We start from the raw sequence: 14708 nt of genomic DNA, 5'->3' as shown, positions 1-14708 counted from the left end.
AACACATGAAAACACCTTAATCATATTATTGTCTTAATTAGATTAAGGCAAATAATTCGATTACTGATGTCCATGTAAACGTTGTCAGTGATTTTTGATTAATCTGATTAAGCTCATCATCATACTAAACAGAAATCGAATTAAGACGTGGGGTATTTTAGTCGCATTATTAAAGAGCAGTACAGACATGGAAACATCTTAATCAAACTATTACTGTTGTGTAAGATTTTCGCTAAAATTTTTCAACAGGTAGTCTATTGACCTTATTCTCCGCAGACGAGCGGGTGCTGCCATTTGAATCTTTTTGGCACGAGACTTTCGGTCTCATTCACTTCCATTCATTTTTAGACATTAAAAACTGCTCGTTTCGCTGTTTGATGTTGCAAACTGATATTTCCTTGTTGTATTATTCTACTTGGTCTGTGTAGTCATGCAAACATTTGTTTGTAGAACAAGTAGTTTGACTGTTTTTTGCCGTTTATTATTCCTTGTCATTTCTTCCATAGGCGACTGAAACGGAAGTTCTAAGACAATCGCGAAAACAGGCGCACTTCCGCATTTGAGAATAAGGTCAATACACAAACAACTTTTCGAAGATATTCGAAACCTACTTCAAAAATCATTGCACCTACTGAGTCAGTGAAGGACCACAGACATCTGCATCGCGAAATGGGGAGTTTTTTTTTTTTTTGCCATACAGCGCGCGGTATCAAATTCCATTAAAACAACTCTCTTCCAGCAGTTCATACTCTCATCCGATAACTAGTTTGTCACGGGGGCATGCATAAAATGTTCCCGAATAAAAATAAAAGTGCCAAACTGCAGTTAAAGTCGACAAATTAAAAATGAAACGCTTGAAGTTACATGAAACTCCTCTGGATGCGTGGATAGCGTGGTGAGGCAATGACGTTAATCGATCTATGTGCTATAACATGTAAAACAGGATCATGAAAAGAACCTTCCAAAAGCAACTCATGTAAACACCTTCAGTGACCAACCCCTGTATACATGAATAGTAGAATGATCCACAAAAAAGTTCCACCCAAACATCCACACTTCCTGTTCTTAACTAAATTTTAATACTGATGCGTAATCAGGGCTTTACATTAACACCTGCCAAATGCGGGTAGATTTCAGCTTTGGCGGGTTAGATAGTCACTCCCACTAAACACTTTGGCTGGTTGAAAATAATTTATAAATTGTGTTTTTCTTAAAAGCAATGTTCTACTTTAAGGATGACCCAATATGCGTGCAAATGTTATCTTAGAATGGAGAAACAGCGCGACTAACAAAAATAATTGCTTTCGCGCAAGCTATAGAAAGCAGGTGAATATTTATTCTATTTCTATATTTATACTATTTAAAGCGCGCGCACATTCTTGTTTCCTTGCTTGAAGCAACCGTGCGTGGAACGCAACTGACACAAATATAGAACAGACATAAAGTGATGCTAATGCACCCACAGTCCTGCTGCTTTCAAGAGCTCCAAATGTGTCTTTTTGTAAGCAGCACCGGTTGCTTTCGCTTTGAACAGGTTATTAATTGGCCTTAACCGTGTGATCATCCTTACATTATCACTCAGTATGTTTTTCACCTGCTTTTTTTTTTTGCTTACGGTTATATTTGTTTATATGGTATATTTATCATTTTTTACAACAACATTACTTTAATATGAGATTAACTCTCCATTAATGTGTAGTTAACTGGTGATCTGAGAGACCTGTAGCAAGGACAGATTACTGTGCATATTTTTGATACATGAAAATAACTATTTTTAAAAGTCAATGGTTTTTCTTAGTTTTTTTTTTTTTTAAAGAAATGTTTTGCTATATAAAAAGTATAGTACATGGCTATATTTAACTGTTTTTGGCACATTTAAAATTTGTGGCTAAGAAATAATTATTGTTTGGTGTGGTCAGAGATAAATTTGGTTAATCCCTAATTTAAAATTCTGAAAAGTCGTTTGAAATAAAAACTAATTGTAAGACGACACTATGAAACCATGACCCATTTGCTCAAACACAACACACAAGTGAAATGAGGAGGCATGTGGACAAAACACAAAATCTAAATCAAGGATTTTAGCATGCTGTTAAAGTCATATTTATGCATGTAAGAAATATTTTCCCAACAACAAAATTGTGGCTAGAGAAATTGCAGAGTGGGTAGTAACGTTGGAAAACTACTAGCCACTGTGGCAGGTGATCAAAAAAGTTAATATCAAGCCCTGCGTGTAATCATAAATTATAATTGTATTGAATTATAATTTGCCCTGATCTTAATATATTTATAAGGTCATCCTGATTTTATATTACTGACCACTTTGTTAATGTACACCTGTTTAGCTGTCTGTTAACAAAAATATCTAATCAGCCATGTAGCTCAATCTAAATTTATATAACAATTATATTTGCATCTAGAAAGTTTTTATCTGGTGCGCGATACCTCGAGTTGTCATTCAGTGTTGTGTGGCACAAATCTGCTAACATTTTTAACTTAAATATAATCTTTCGAATGCTGTTGTTGACGAGATTTTTTTTTTTTTTTTTTTTCCATTTCGAGCAGAAATGCCCAAAGTAGGTTGCACCGACAGGAGGTTAACAAAAAAGGCCAAAGAAGCTGGGGAATTTTCCTTGCTGTGGGAGAATGTTTTGTTTGGTTTTGTTGGTTGTGGAACGGGGGCTTTACATAAAAAGAAAACATATTTTCGTAATCTTCTTATTTTATTAACAAAATTTTATATCCATAAATGTAAATTTAATATATTTTTAAATATTTTGTTTACTGAAATGCAGTATTACTTTGAAACAGTTTCTAACTCTTTTACAAAAAAGGCTTTTAAAACAACTGAAATTTGTACATTGTATAATCTTTTTCTTTAATGTGTAATGTATTTACCCCTCCTGTTTGTTTCTGTTTTCTGTTTTATTTTTTTCTCTGTTGTTGTTTCTTTTTCCAAAATGTGCTGTTTTTGTCTCTTTGATTTCTTTTTTAATATACTGTGATTGTATATTCTCATTTTCGCATAATAAAAATAAAAATAAAAAAGGCCAAAGAAGCGAGCATCAGTGGAGCTACAGATGCCTGGTAGCATTTTGCTAAACGCTTCATTACCTGCGACTTGTTTGTGTTCTGACCACATGTGCTTGGTTGTATACTGGTTGTAGCCACAGCCATGTCACCCTGCAGCCCAAGACCGGTTACTCACTGAAGCTAAGCAGGGCTTTGCCTGGTCAGTACCTGGATGGGAGACCACTAGGGAACACTAGGTTGCTGTTGGAAGTGGTGTTAGAGAGGCCAGCAGGGGGCGCTCAATCTGTGGTCTGTGTGAGTCCTAAATGCCCCAGTAAAAGTGAAGGGGACACTATACTGTCAGTGGGCGCAGTCTTTCGGATGAGACGTTAAACCGAGGTCCTGACTCTCTGTGGTCATTAAAAATACCATGGCACTTCTCGTGAAAGAGCAGGGGTGTAACCCCGGTGTCCTGGCCAAAGTCCCTCTATCGACCCTTACGATCATGGCCTCCCAATCATCACCTTCCACCGAATTGGCTCGATCACTGTCACACCAATAGCTGGTGTGTGGTGAGCACACTGGCGCCGTTGTCCTGTGGCTGCCGTCACATTATCCAAGTGGATGCTGCACACTGGGGGTGGTGTGGAGAGACCCCCCTCATGATTGTAAAGCGCTTTGGGTGTATGGCCATACACAATAAATGCGCTATATAAATACACATTACATTGCATTACATATACTTTACTAATAAAGTGTTTTGTCTTTTAAAAACACTGCTGTAATTGTCTTTGACAATGCTTCAGATGACTGTTCTATACAGCTAATCAATCTGTTATCTGCATTTAAGTTCTAAAGAAAATGACAAATGATCTTAAATAAAACAAATACATTTATAGAGAAGGTATATATAATTTCACTTACCTGGGAAATGGAGGTCACTTGAATGGCTTGTGAGCACAATTAAGTGCACACAGCATGCCATTTTATCTGATAATTTTAAGACTGACTGTAAAATTAATTAAGTTCAGGCAAAATTGATCATATAATTAGAAATTGTATAATCCAAAATTATACAACATTTAAGACCATTTAAAATAGCATTTAAGATTTTTTAATACGTTGTAAGGGCCTTAAATTTCTCTGAAATGGTTTATCCATTTTTAATACTTTAAGACCCCGCGGACACCCTGAGTATGGATTTTTAAATCAGAAATGTGAATGATACACTCAAGACCCTATACGCAAGAAGAGAAATACCGCATCTGGAAAACAATAGCATTTATTCAAAGCCTAAAGGGATCATTTAACGTAGGAAAATCAGAGAAGAGTACTGCCGAAACATTTCCCTCACAGCAGAGCAGTGATTTCACAGACAGAAAGATGCAGACACAAACAGCTCTGTGCAATTTTGTTGCATAGTTCACAGTGTTTTCTTTTTGTGTGTGTGTGCACGTGTGTAAGACTTACCTACGCACAAAGCTGAAGATTTCAAGCCTGTTAGCGAATGATAATAATCCAACAACACATGTACTATCAAATACATTAATATGCGAGACCCAACACAAGGTTTCTACACTGGTAACTTGATGTGTACAAAGTATTTTGCACGATTCTAGTTTTGCGGTCAAAAATCTTAAAAAGAAGTTACAAATAACATGTTTTGTCACTGACTACATACTACAATAATAAGCTACTGTAGAGTGATTGCAGCTAAGATCGACACAGATACGGTAAAACAAAGCGAATCGGTTGTAGTCCATGATCCATGTCCCACCTTACAGCAAGTGGCATCACCAAACGTATCCGTTTCCATTAGCTGAGGGATCCTTAAAGAAATGGGTGAAGTTTGAAATTGAGAGACCCTGGAGAGGGTCATACAAGCACCTACATCACTTCCTTCACGACTGAGGTCTGTCTTTAGCCTCGATGATCTCCTCGATTCTTGCCAAAACGCTCTCTATCAGGTCGAAGGTGAAGAGGGCTGACTGCAGAACCTGCAGAAGTCAAACAGTCAGTACGTTTACATCAGGGGTGGCCAAACTTTTTCCTATAAAGAGCCAAAAGCCAAACTTGATTGAGGGCTGTGCTAGCTAATTTGTTTATTGATCAGTTGGAGCATCAAAATATAAAGAAGTGAGCAACCGCAGATTATTTTGTTGTCTCGGTACAGTATTCAAGGATCAAACATTTATATTAAGAAGATATTTAGACTATTCCATATATATATATATATATATATATATATATATATATATATATATATATATATATATATATATATATATAATTTTTTTTTTTTTACATTGTTTGGGGTAAATTGGGATGTTTTTTTTTTTGTTCTTAGTTAATGAACTGCGACTCATCTTTCCATTAAACATTTCGTTAATGTTTTAACTTTCTGACTCCAAGATTGCAATGTAGTTTTCTAAGTTATCTAAACTAGACAATTAAAATATGCTGTAAAAAGTTTAGGTTGATAACTATTTTATTTTGGCTGGAGATAATTTACTGCTGATTTTGTCTAACCAGAGGAGAACTGCACAGTTTTGCAATTGACCCTGTAGTATTGTGTAAAGTGCGATATGATACAGCATGTTAAATCCTATTTTAAGTGAATGTAAATAGAGTCTATTCCAGATTTAATTCCACTGACTCCAAAATTAGGAGTCGAGAATTGGAGTTGACCCCCCCCAAAAAAAAACAACTAAAAACCGAACACCCCTAGTGTGTTCATTCTTTGTGGTTGTCGTTGAAAAATCCAATACAATATAATTACTAAAACAAGTACATATTTTTAGTGTTGGGGGTAACAAATTATAAGTAACACACATTATGTAATATTTTTAAAGTAACAAGTACATATTACTTTTAATAATAAGTAATATTATTTGAGTTACCTTTTTAAAAAAAATTAACCTGAGTTACTTTTTACTTTGCTTAACAAAAGGCTTTTACAAAATATATTGCGGATTAAAAATGACCTTGGTCAGGTTGAAGCACACACTCAATGAGAGAGCGTTCTAGTAACTGAATAACTCAGGATATTAGTTTATTTCAAGTCAGAGGGGGTTATCCGGTATGTTAAAAAGTAAGTACTTAAGTACTTACTGAAGACGCAAACCATTTCATGATGACTCAATTCGGTTTGGTGAAGTGGTTTGAACAGTTTACTAAGGCCCAATCCCAAATCAATTTTTGTACCCTTACCTCTTCCCCTTCCCCTTGGCCCTTACAATCGAGCGTTGAGGGGAAGGGCTTCAAAATTTACCCCTAAGAATTGGGACAGCACCTGCACACGTCATCACATGTCATTGCGCTTTCATGCTTTATATGAGATCAGACGATGGCGACTGCTGTAGTAATTCCAGTTGTGCTATTTTTTGGTATTTATCTTCAGGAGATCACTGAAGGCTTATATTATGTTATTATAATGATATAATGTGGCAAAAAGGTCGTAACTGTACTGTGTATTTACACAGTGGCCATATTCATCTATGTAAACACACGAAAACAACACTAACATTATAGCAGACACTGTAAAAAGCTCATTCCCAGTCACTAGACTTTTCTGACAGGGTATTCAAGTGTCATTGAGTGTCAGAATGTTGTGGAACTGCTATACAGGAGTTATTATGGATTATAGATCGCGAAATTTAGCGGTTTTTTATTAAGCGTTTTTTTTAAAGCATGACAGTAAAACACGAACACAGTTATGAATATATTCAAACATATGTTTGTTTGTTTGTTGTAAAAATGCGTAATAATGACAAAAAATACAAATTTGTGGATCTCTTTACTTCCGGGTTCAGCAATACTGCCGTTGCGGCTGGTGCATTTTGGGAAAATTTCTTACCCCTTGGTTTCAAGTGTGGTCCTGAAAAATCTTCGTTCGAAGGGCTATTCACCCCTTCCCATTAGCCCTTGACCTTCAAGCTTAAGAGAATTGGGACACCCCTACCCCTTGGCGTGAATGCGCAAAATGAGGCGTAGGGGTAAGGGGAAGGGCTAAGCGGTAGAATTGGGATTGGGCCTAAGAACAGCGGCTCCCAACAGGGCGGTTCCGGCCCACAAAAGGACCTCAGGGAGCTCTTTGGGGGGTTGTATCATATTTTAAACATTTTTAGCAGTGGACAATTAGGAGAACGATCATGTTGCCTTAGTTCATTTTATCCTGACTGACCAAAAAAATGGAAAAATTTGTAATTCGTCCATCACTAAAAAAAAAAGACTCGCCTTCAGTAGCTTATACTATTGACTAGGGCTGGACGATTTTTCCGATTTTTTTCGATTAATTCGAATTTACGTTTTAAGACGATTAATTTTTGAATCAAATCGAGAAATCGCGATTTTAAAAAAATATATATTTAATACATTATAATGGCACCAATGCGCTTTGGTTCACTCTCTGTATGAAGCAGGAAGCACACCTCTCGGTGACGCACTGCACAGCATCATGCCATGGATTTTAGAATTTTAAACAGGTTTCTATACACACACCGGCACCACCCGGCGCCACACCCGTGTCACGGCGCTTCTGGTGTACGACCTGCTTGACTGCCTGTTAAACCATGAAGTCATGTAGGATTTTACTTGTTGCACGTCCGTATGGATTGTCAAGACATTCCCTCATCAAGTCGATAAACTCGATCTCAACGTGTATGAAGGACGTAAAAGCCTGCCATGTGAAAAACCGCGCCAATCTTTTGGTTTGAACATGAGTAGAGGCAAAGTGCTTAGAATGACCAAGAGGCGACACTGAATAGAACGTTCCATTGCAACAGCAGCGCCCAGCAACAGCCCCAGATTCCGCCATTTTGGAGTGAAAGTGATCAGCCGTCCATTGGATCTCATTACTGTCGCGATGGCAAGCAGCTGCTTTGTTTTTTATTTATTTATTTAAAAAGTGCATTAAAGCTGAGATACAACCTGAAAGACGACAATACAATACTAACTATCACAATCATCAGCACTTTTAATAGTTTATTTAACAGACTTTTAATATGCTGTTGTTCTATTGGAGTTTTCATTCCAAAATGGCCGTTGCGCTCTCTAGTGGCTGTTTCCCAAATTACACTAGAGTGTCGCCTCTTGGTCATTCTAAGTACTTAGGTAGAGGTGAGGGACTGTAGCAGTGAAAATGAAAGTACCCGCCCCCATGACGTCAGTTAGCGGACCTAGTTGAAAACCTGACAGATCAGGCAGCATAATACAGAGAGTGGAGCAAAGCGCATCAAATAATTGGTATTTAAAAGGGGGAAAAAAGAAAAATAGATTAAATATATTATTTTATATTAGACACATATCTGGTACTTGTATTTGCTCCTGCTATACGTCCACAACTTCACACATTGGGTTAAATTAGGCTTTACAGTTTACAGTTTTCATGTTCAGTACTTTTCTTCCACTGTATCTTTTTTAAAAAAAGGCAGCAGCTTTACAACTTGTCATTTAATCAGAAGACAAAGTCAAAGCCGAGCTGACAGCCAATCTTTCCTAGGCTCAGCAAAACTTGCAAAAAATACATCTGTATTCCTGCAAGTGCAATATTTACGCAAATATTTCTTATTCAAATCTTCTGCAACGCTATTTGACTCATGAAATTGTTTTACATTTTTTTACACCTTGACCGATTTTTGTATGACATGACCATTAAAAATACAATGTTCCTTAACCAGATGGTTTTTCAAGTTACTTTTAAAGAGAATGTTACTTCAGTCATGTTGTTGTAATGTTTTGAGAAGACTAGTAACACAATAAAAAAAAAATCGGAATCGTGAATCGGTCAAAAATCTAGATTTTTTTTTTTTTTTTTGCTAAATCACCCAGCCCTACTATTGACCCAAGCATACTCGACCCAGGTGAGGAAGCTCTAAACCAGGGGTGCTCAATCCTGTTCCTGGAGATCTACCTTCCTGCAGATTTCAGTTGCTTCCCATATCAAACACACCTGAGCCAATTAATTAGGACCTGAACACCACTTGATAATTACAGGCAGGTGTGTATGATATGGGTAACAACTAAAATCTGCAGGAAGGTAGATTTCCAGGAACAGGATTGAGGATTGAGCTGCTCTAAACCATGGGTGGGCAAACTCAGTCCTGGAGGGCTGATGTCCTGCACAGTTTAGCTCCAACACTAATCAAACACACCTTAACATGCTAATCAGTGTCTTCAAGAGCTCTAGAAATCTATAAGCAGGTGTGTTTGATTAGAAATGGAACTAAACTGTGCAGGACACCGGCCCTCCAGGACCGAGTTTGCCTACTCCTGCTCTAAACATTACTAGCAATAATGGAAACACAAGATGCAGAAAATACCAAGATAGTGACCTGAACTATGGTTTTATTCCATTTTCCTGAAGCAAAGAGTCCCTGACTCAGCCACAGTGTGTTATCTGTGCCAAAGTTCTGACTCATCCCCAATACTGCGACAAGCCCAGAGCATTTTTTGAGCAAAAGAATTGGCACTCCCAAATGAAATGAGGGACGCCACAGCTACTGACAAAAAACATTTACAAAATTGGCAACTAATTTAAGGCCACTTTAAAGGCCAAAAGGCTAACGTTTTTCAGTTTTAAATGGCCCACTGATGCTTTGCTTATTTTGCTTATATATTTTACATTAGGCTATTATTTGTGCATTAACATATATAGATATAGCAATAAACATAGCGATTGTTTGAAAACAATTTTTTTGTCATCCTCACTACAAACTTATTTGAGCAGTAATGTTGAGGGGGGGAATAATTTCTGGGGGAAAAGGGGGTCTCAGGCAAAAAAAAAAAAAAAAAAAGGTTGGGAACCACTTAGATGATGCGGTTAAAACAAACTATTCATTCACGAATCGCCCGTCATCACTACAGACAGTCAGAAACAGAAACAATAGCTGGCCGGAGACTTACATTTTTGCAATGGATCGAAGAAAAGAAGTGGATTGTTGTTAAGTGTAAATCATGTGCAAGTAAAACTCTTGACAAAAAAAAACACGTCAAAAAAAAAAAACACAACTGGATGTAAAGCTCTACTCTAGCACCCTACCGCACCTCTATCTAAACAACAAATGATTGACATCAGTTCACATTCTCCAGGTAAAACGATTATTCCACTAAAAAAATAAATAAAAGGTTATTGCTTTTATTGTTGAGGAGATGCAGCCACTGTCTAATGTTACTGTAGGAGCGACTATGTTTTTGTAATAGAGAAAGATTTTTTTTCTTTTGGGAAACTATTTACACATTTTATCACCTTGGAATTATAAGGTTCTATCTGCATTCTGAATGATGTTAAGATATCAAGCTTCAAAGTTTTTGCATTTAATATAGCAAACAGAATGTGTGTAACATTTTTTTAAGTCTTAAAATGTAAACAACTTATAAAAAACATCCCATAATGTAAATAAGTTGTCATTAAGAAATATGACAACTCATTTAAGAATATGTCAATAACTCAATTTTGACAAAGAGAACTTTATAATTCTAAGTTGACGATTTGTTAAGGATATGTGAAGCAGTTTATTTAAAGTATAAATCTCAAAGATTATTTTGGTTTTGGGATGTTTTTTATCGTCTTACTGTTCATTAAGTTATTAAACATTTTTAATGTTTTTAGCAAAGGGCAGGAGTGGGCGTGGCCAGCAGAGCAGGGGAGAAGGAGTGGAGTGAGCAACTGTCAGTCGGTTCACAAAATGAGACAAAGACCATATGGAGACCCATGATTTTATAGTTTACAAAGTTAAAATGCAAAGAAATAAACAGTAATTTAATGCCCTGCTACATTTGTAATTTTATATACACATAACCACAATTTATATCATTGTAAAGATAATTGTGTTCATATAAACACTAAATGCAGACTTCTCCCTCAATCCTCGGGTCTGAATGCAGACTCAGTGCAGCAGGTCTCTTGCCCTGTCTATCTTAACCATTAGCCCCGCTGGAAATCAGGAGGATTTAGGCAAACACAGCAGCACGGCTATGTGTGTAAATGTGAACGAACTCCAGATAAAAGTCAACGCCCACCATTCTTCAATTCTCGTACTGCTCTCCTGACAAAAATGCTTGCTGCACACACAACTTTGCTGTACTGGCCCTGACAGGATCGCGGGGAAAAACATGCAACAAACCCCGTGGATCATGGAAACAAACACATACGACCCATCATGAACGACTTAATACTGCGTGCCGAGGGTCCGCGGACGCGTCTCACCTAGTCATCAACAAAGGATTTCACAGCTGAGCTGAGCTTGGCACTGGCAGGTCTCAAGCCAGTGCTCTCAGGTATATTTAGAATCCGGCTGTTCTCATAGGATAAGAAAACTCCGCTATGAATATTAATGAGAAATTAACGCATCATCTTTGCACTTGCAGTTCTGCGCTACGTCGCCGATTTTGATCCCGCCCCAAAAATCATTTTAAACCCGGAAGCTGAAATTAGCTGACAAAAGCTCAAAATTACCCAGTTTTCCCCACAATTAAAGCTAACAGGTGCTAACATTGTCCTAACTGATGCTCAACACACACAAATCTGTTAAAATCTCAAAAATAGTACTCGAGGATTTCGTGAATCTTTAAGCTGCCTTTCCACTGCACACGACAAGCGACAGACCGGAAGTCATTCACTTCCAATGGAGAGTGGTCCGGGAGCTGCATGGGGTTCCGATCATGTCCCTATGTGGAAAATTCAGAAGCAATTTGAGCTGCGGAACTGTTGAAATATTTGAACTCCTACGATTAAACCGTATGCGACCGGCCGACCGGATGTGATATATTCCAGTGTTATCCAAGCAAGTATGCACGCCCGAGATGAGAAATACTATACTATAATGAGTTTCTCCATTATTTTCTTAATCAGAAAAGTCAATATTAAAAAACATTTCTGATCATAAATGAGTCATAAAAAATATTATTTATTTAATGTTGTCTCCACATTAACTCCAAAATGTTTAGTGGTCTATGAGTTTCTAGTACTCATTCATTCAACTATGGTGAATGCACAGAGAATAAAGGCTCTTGCTTTTGCATTCCTTTATTTCGGACACTGTGAGAATCAGCTTCTCTCCCATCGTGCACAACAAAACTAATAAATTCAGTGTGACAGCCACTAGAGGGCGAATTCTTATAGCCATGTCCAAATGTTGTGTGCAGTGGACAGGCAGCTTTAGGCTTTATTGCAGGGGTGTCAAATGTACAGCCCGCGGGCTGGATCAGGCTCGCAAACTAATTTAATGCGGCCCGCGAGATGATTCTGTGAGCTGCAATTTTTCAATAAAATATACTGCTGTTCCAATTGTGTCCACTAGATGTCATGCGATCCAGAAGCCTGAATCAGCGTCAGTTTGACAGCCATCTCAGAGAGAAAGACCACATCTATACCCTGTCATCACACCAGTGCTTCCCACACAGGGCTGCCCAGGTATATTTGGTAGTGACAAATGAATAATACTGTTATTATCATACTTTTACACTTTTTTTGTATCCGTCCAAGAAAACTAAACATTCGCGATTGATTAACCAGTGGAAAATCTTCTCTTGCTCTGCATGTTTCCTACTGCTGGTTCTGTGTGTGCGCGATCTGTCACTCACAAAGGAACTAACGTGCTCTGCAGACCCACAGAGACGCTCCTTTTCCGCCAAAATGCATCTGACCATGGTTTCTGAATCTCCTAAAATGTCCAGGATTCAGGTTTTACTTTTGCTTTCTAAAGTTGCCGTTATTTGTATGCGTTTTTGCATTACCATTTCGCAGCTGACTGTGCGCGCACAACCGCGAGAGAAACATTAAATGATTAATCATTTAGCAAAAATGACTCCGATAAACTTTATACTCGGAGAGAACAAAATGACACCCGTAATGGCTGCAAAATATCTGTACACCATTACAAATGGCTAATCAACTAATCTGCTTTATTTAAATAATGTACACTTTTTTCTATTAATTATTATAATTTTATTTTTTAGCAATAATGTCTATTTTATTCCTTTTTCTGTTATTTATTTCTCATTTGCTGTATATTTTATTAATTTATTGATGTTAATATATTACATACTTTATACATATCTAAAATGCTTTGACGATACTGTAAATGTCATGCCATAAAGCAACTTTAGAGAGAGAGAGAGAGAGAGAGAGAGCACCCTTTTTCAGTGGGTGCACATGGCTACTTAATAGCATAAGAGTAAGAGAAATAGTGGATTTCGATTATTTTAACAGCCTGTCCAAAATAACTTTAACCTATTGAAACTCAATATTGTAATGCATTACTTTCAAAAGTAACTTTCCCCAACACTGCATGTTTTTTCACAATTACACTTTAAGTTGTTGGGGTCGTAAGACCTCAAATACACGATTAGTGAACAGGAAATAGAGTTTGAGGGTTAACTGTTTCCAGTGAATCGGAACACGCATGAAGTGATACACAAGATAATGTACCTGAATCTGCGTTTCTGGTGTCATGTTGGGCAGTTTCTCATTTCCAACAGTCACTGAGCAGACTGATGCTTTCGCCTCTGTTGAACACAAATGAGGATTAGCGGCTGATTTCAGAACATTCAAATCACACTGACGGCTTGTATATCCAGGTGAAAAAAATATATAATTAAATGAAATTAAAAATCACTTAAATACCCGCAAATACATTTTTAGTACATTGTTTTTTTTTGTGTTAAATAAAAGTTTGATGGTTTTACACTATAAATATACTAATTAAAAGTATGTTTATACTTCAGTAGGACTTTAGTACACTTGTCAAATCACACTGATGACTTGTATATGCTAATACTACAACTTAGGGCGTACTCACACTATACTATCCGTACCGTGCCCAGGCCCGTTTCCTGGATCGTTTGAGAAGTGTGAGTGCGCTGAATCGGGCTCAGGCACGGTTCACTTGGCCGGCCCTGACCCAGTTGGAAGAGGTGTGCCAGAGTGTGGTTCACTTGGGCTTTGGGTGTGAGTGCAAAATGCACCTTAGCCCGAAACTGAAAGCAAGACGTGACTTTTAAGGGCATGTTCTATATGGATTTAGTAATCAATCGTACTGTTCAATGAACACAAACTGTCGTACTTTATTTAAAGGGCCATGAAACCCCCTCGTTTCAGCAGGGTGTTTTCACACCTCTACTTCGGAAAAAGTCAGAAAAGCGGGCGTGTCCAGCTCTGTTTAGGGGGGAGTGTCGGAGGAACTAAAGTGGGATGGTGTGGGAGTGTCTATTTGGGCACGCGCGAGTTTCAGTCAAAATACTCACACGAGAAAGTGATGGTGTATTTTTTACAGTCATTGTGTTTAACCTACATGGACATCTGTAGTTGAATTATTTGCCAGATTATTAAATGTTGGACTTTAACTGCAGTTTGGCTCTTTCATTCAGGGAATTCATTCATGCCTCTCGCGACAAACGCAATATTTGATTCGAGGATCTGCTCTAAGCGTGTATTTTTCATGCAATGTTTGATACCGCACGGCGAATGAGAGAAAAAAAAGCTCCGCAATTCCCGGAATCTTAGATGCACTCGGCAGGTAGCGTCAGAAAGCCGCGTGTGTTATTCCGGTCACAAAATGCGGTGCTAACAAGTTTGCGCTCAGTGCAATAGTTTACTTAATTCGATACGAACAAACTGAATAAACAAAGAGCACTGGTCGCTCACTTACCAAATCTGTAGAGACAGGACAATCACCAGCAACTAGAGCCGCGTCTTT

General features: G+C 37.7%; 2 protein-coding genes across 8 annotated transcripts in view; one reads left to right on the top strand and one right to left on the bottom strand.

Annotated features, from left to right (window-relative positions):
• The window catches only part of LOC137487670 (uncharacterized), a 579101-nt gene that overhangs the window by 476733 nt on the left and 87660 nt on the right, over nt 1-14708 (top strand). The gene's annotated exons all lie outside the window — the stretch shown is intronic.
• glmna (glomulin, FKBP associated protein a) overlaps nt 4279-14708 on the bottom strand; it is a 36989-nt gene continuing 26559 nt past the window's right edge. For all 5 annotated transcript variants that reach the window (XM_073916241.1, XM_073916254.1, XM_021480037.3 and 2 more), the window contains 2 exon segments: nt 13442-13518; nt 4279-5009 (listed from right to left, as the gene is read on the bottom strand). In XM_073916241.1, coding sequence (XP_073772342.1) covers nt 4914-5009; nt 13442-13518 — 173 coding nt within the window. In that variant the 3' untranslated portion in view covers nt 4279-4913.

This window comes from Danio rerio, chromosome 2, assembly GCF_049306965.1.
Source record: "Danio rerio strain Tuebingen ecotype United States chromosome 2, GRCz12tu, whole genome shotgun sequence".
NCBI lineage: Eukaryota > Metazoa > Chordata > Actinopteri > Cypriniformes > Danionidae > Danio > Danio rerio.
The sequence above is the reverse complement of the archived record's forward strand: the minus strand, read 5'-3'. Positions and strand labels throughout refer to the sequence as shown.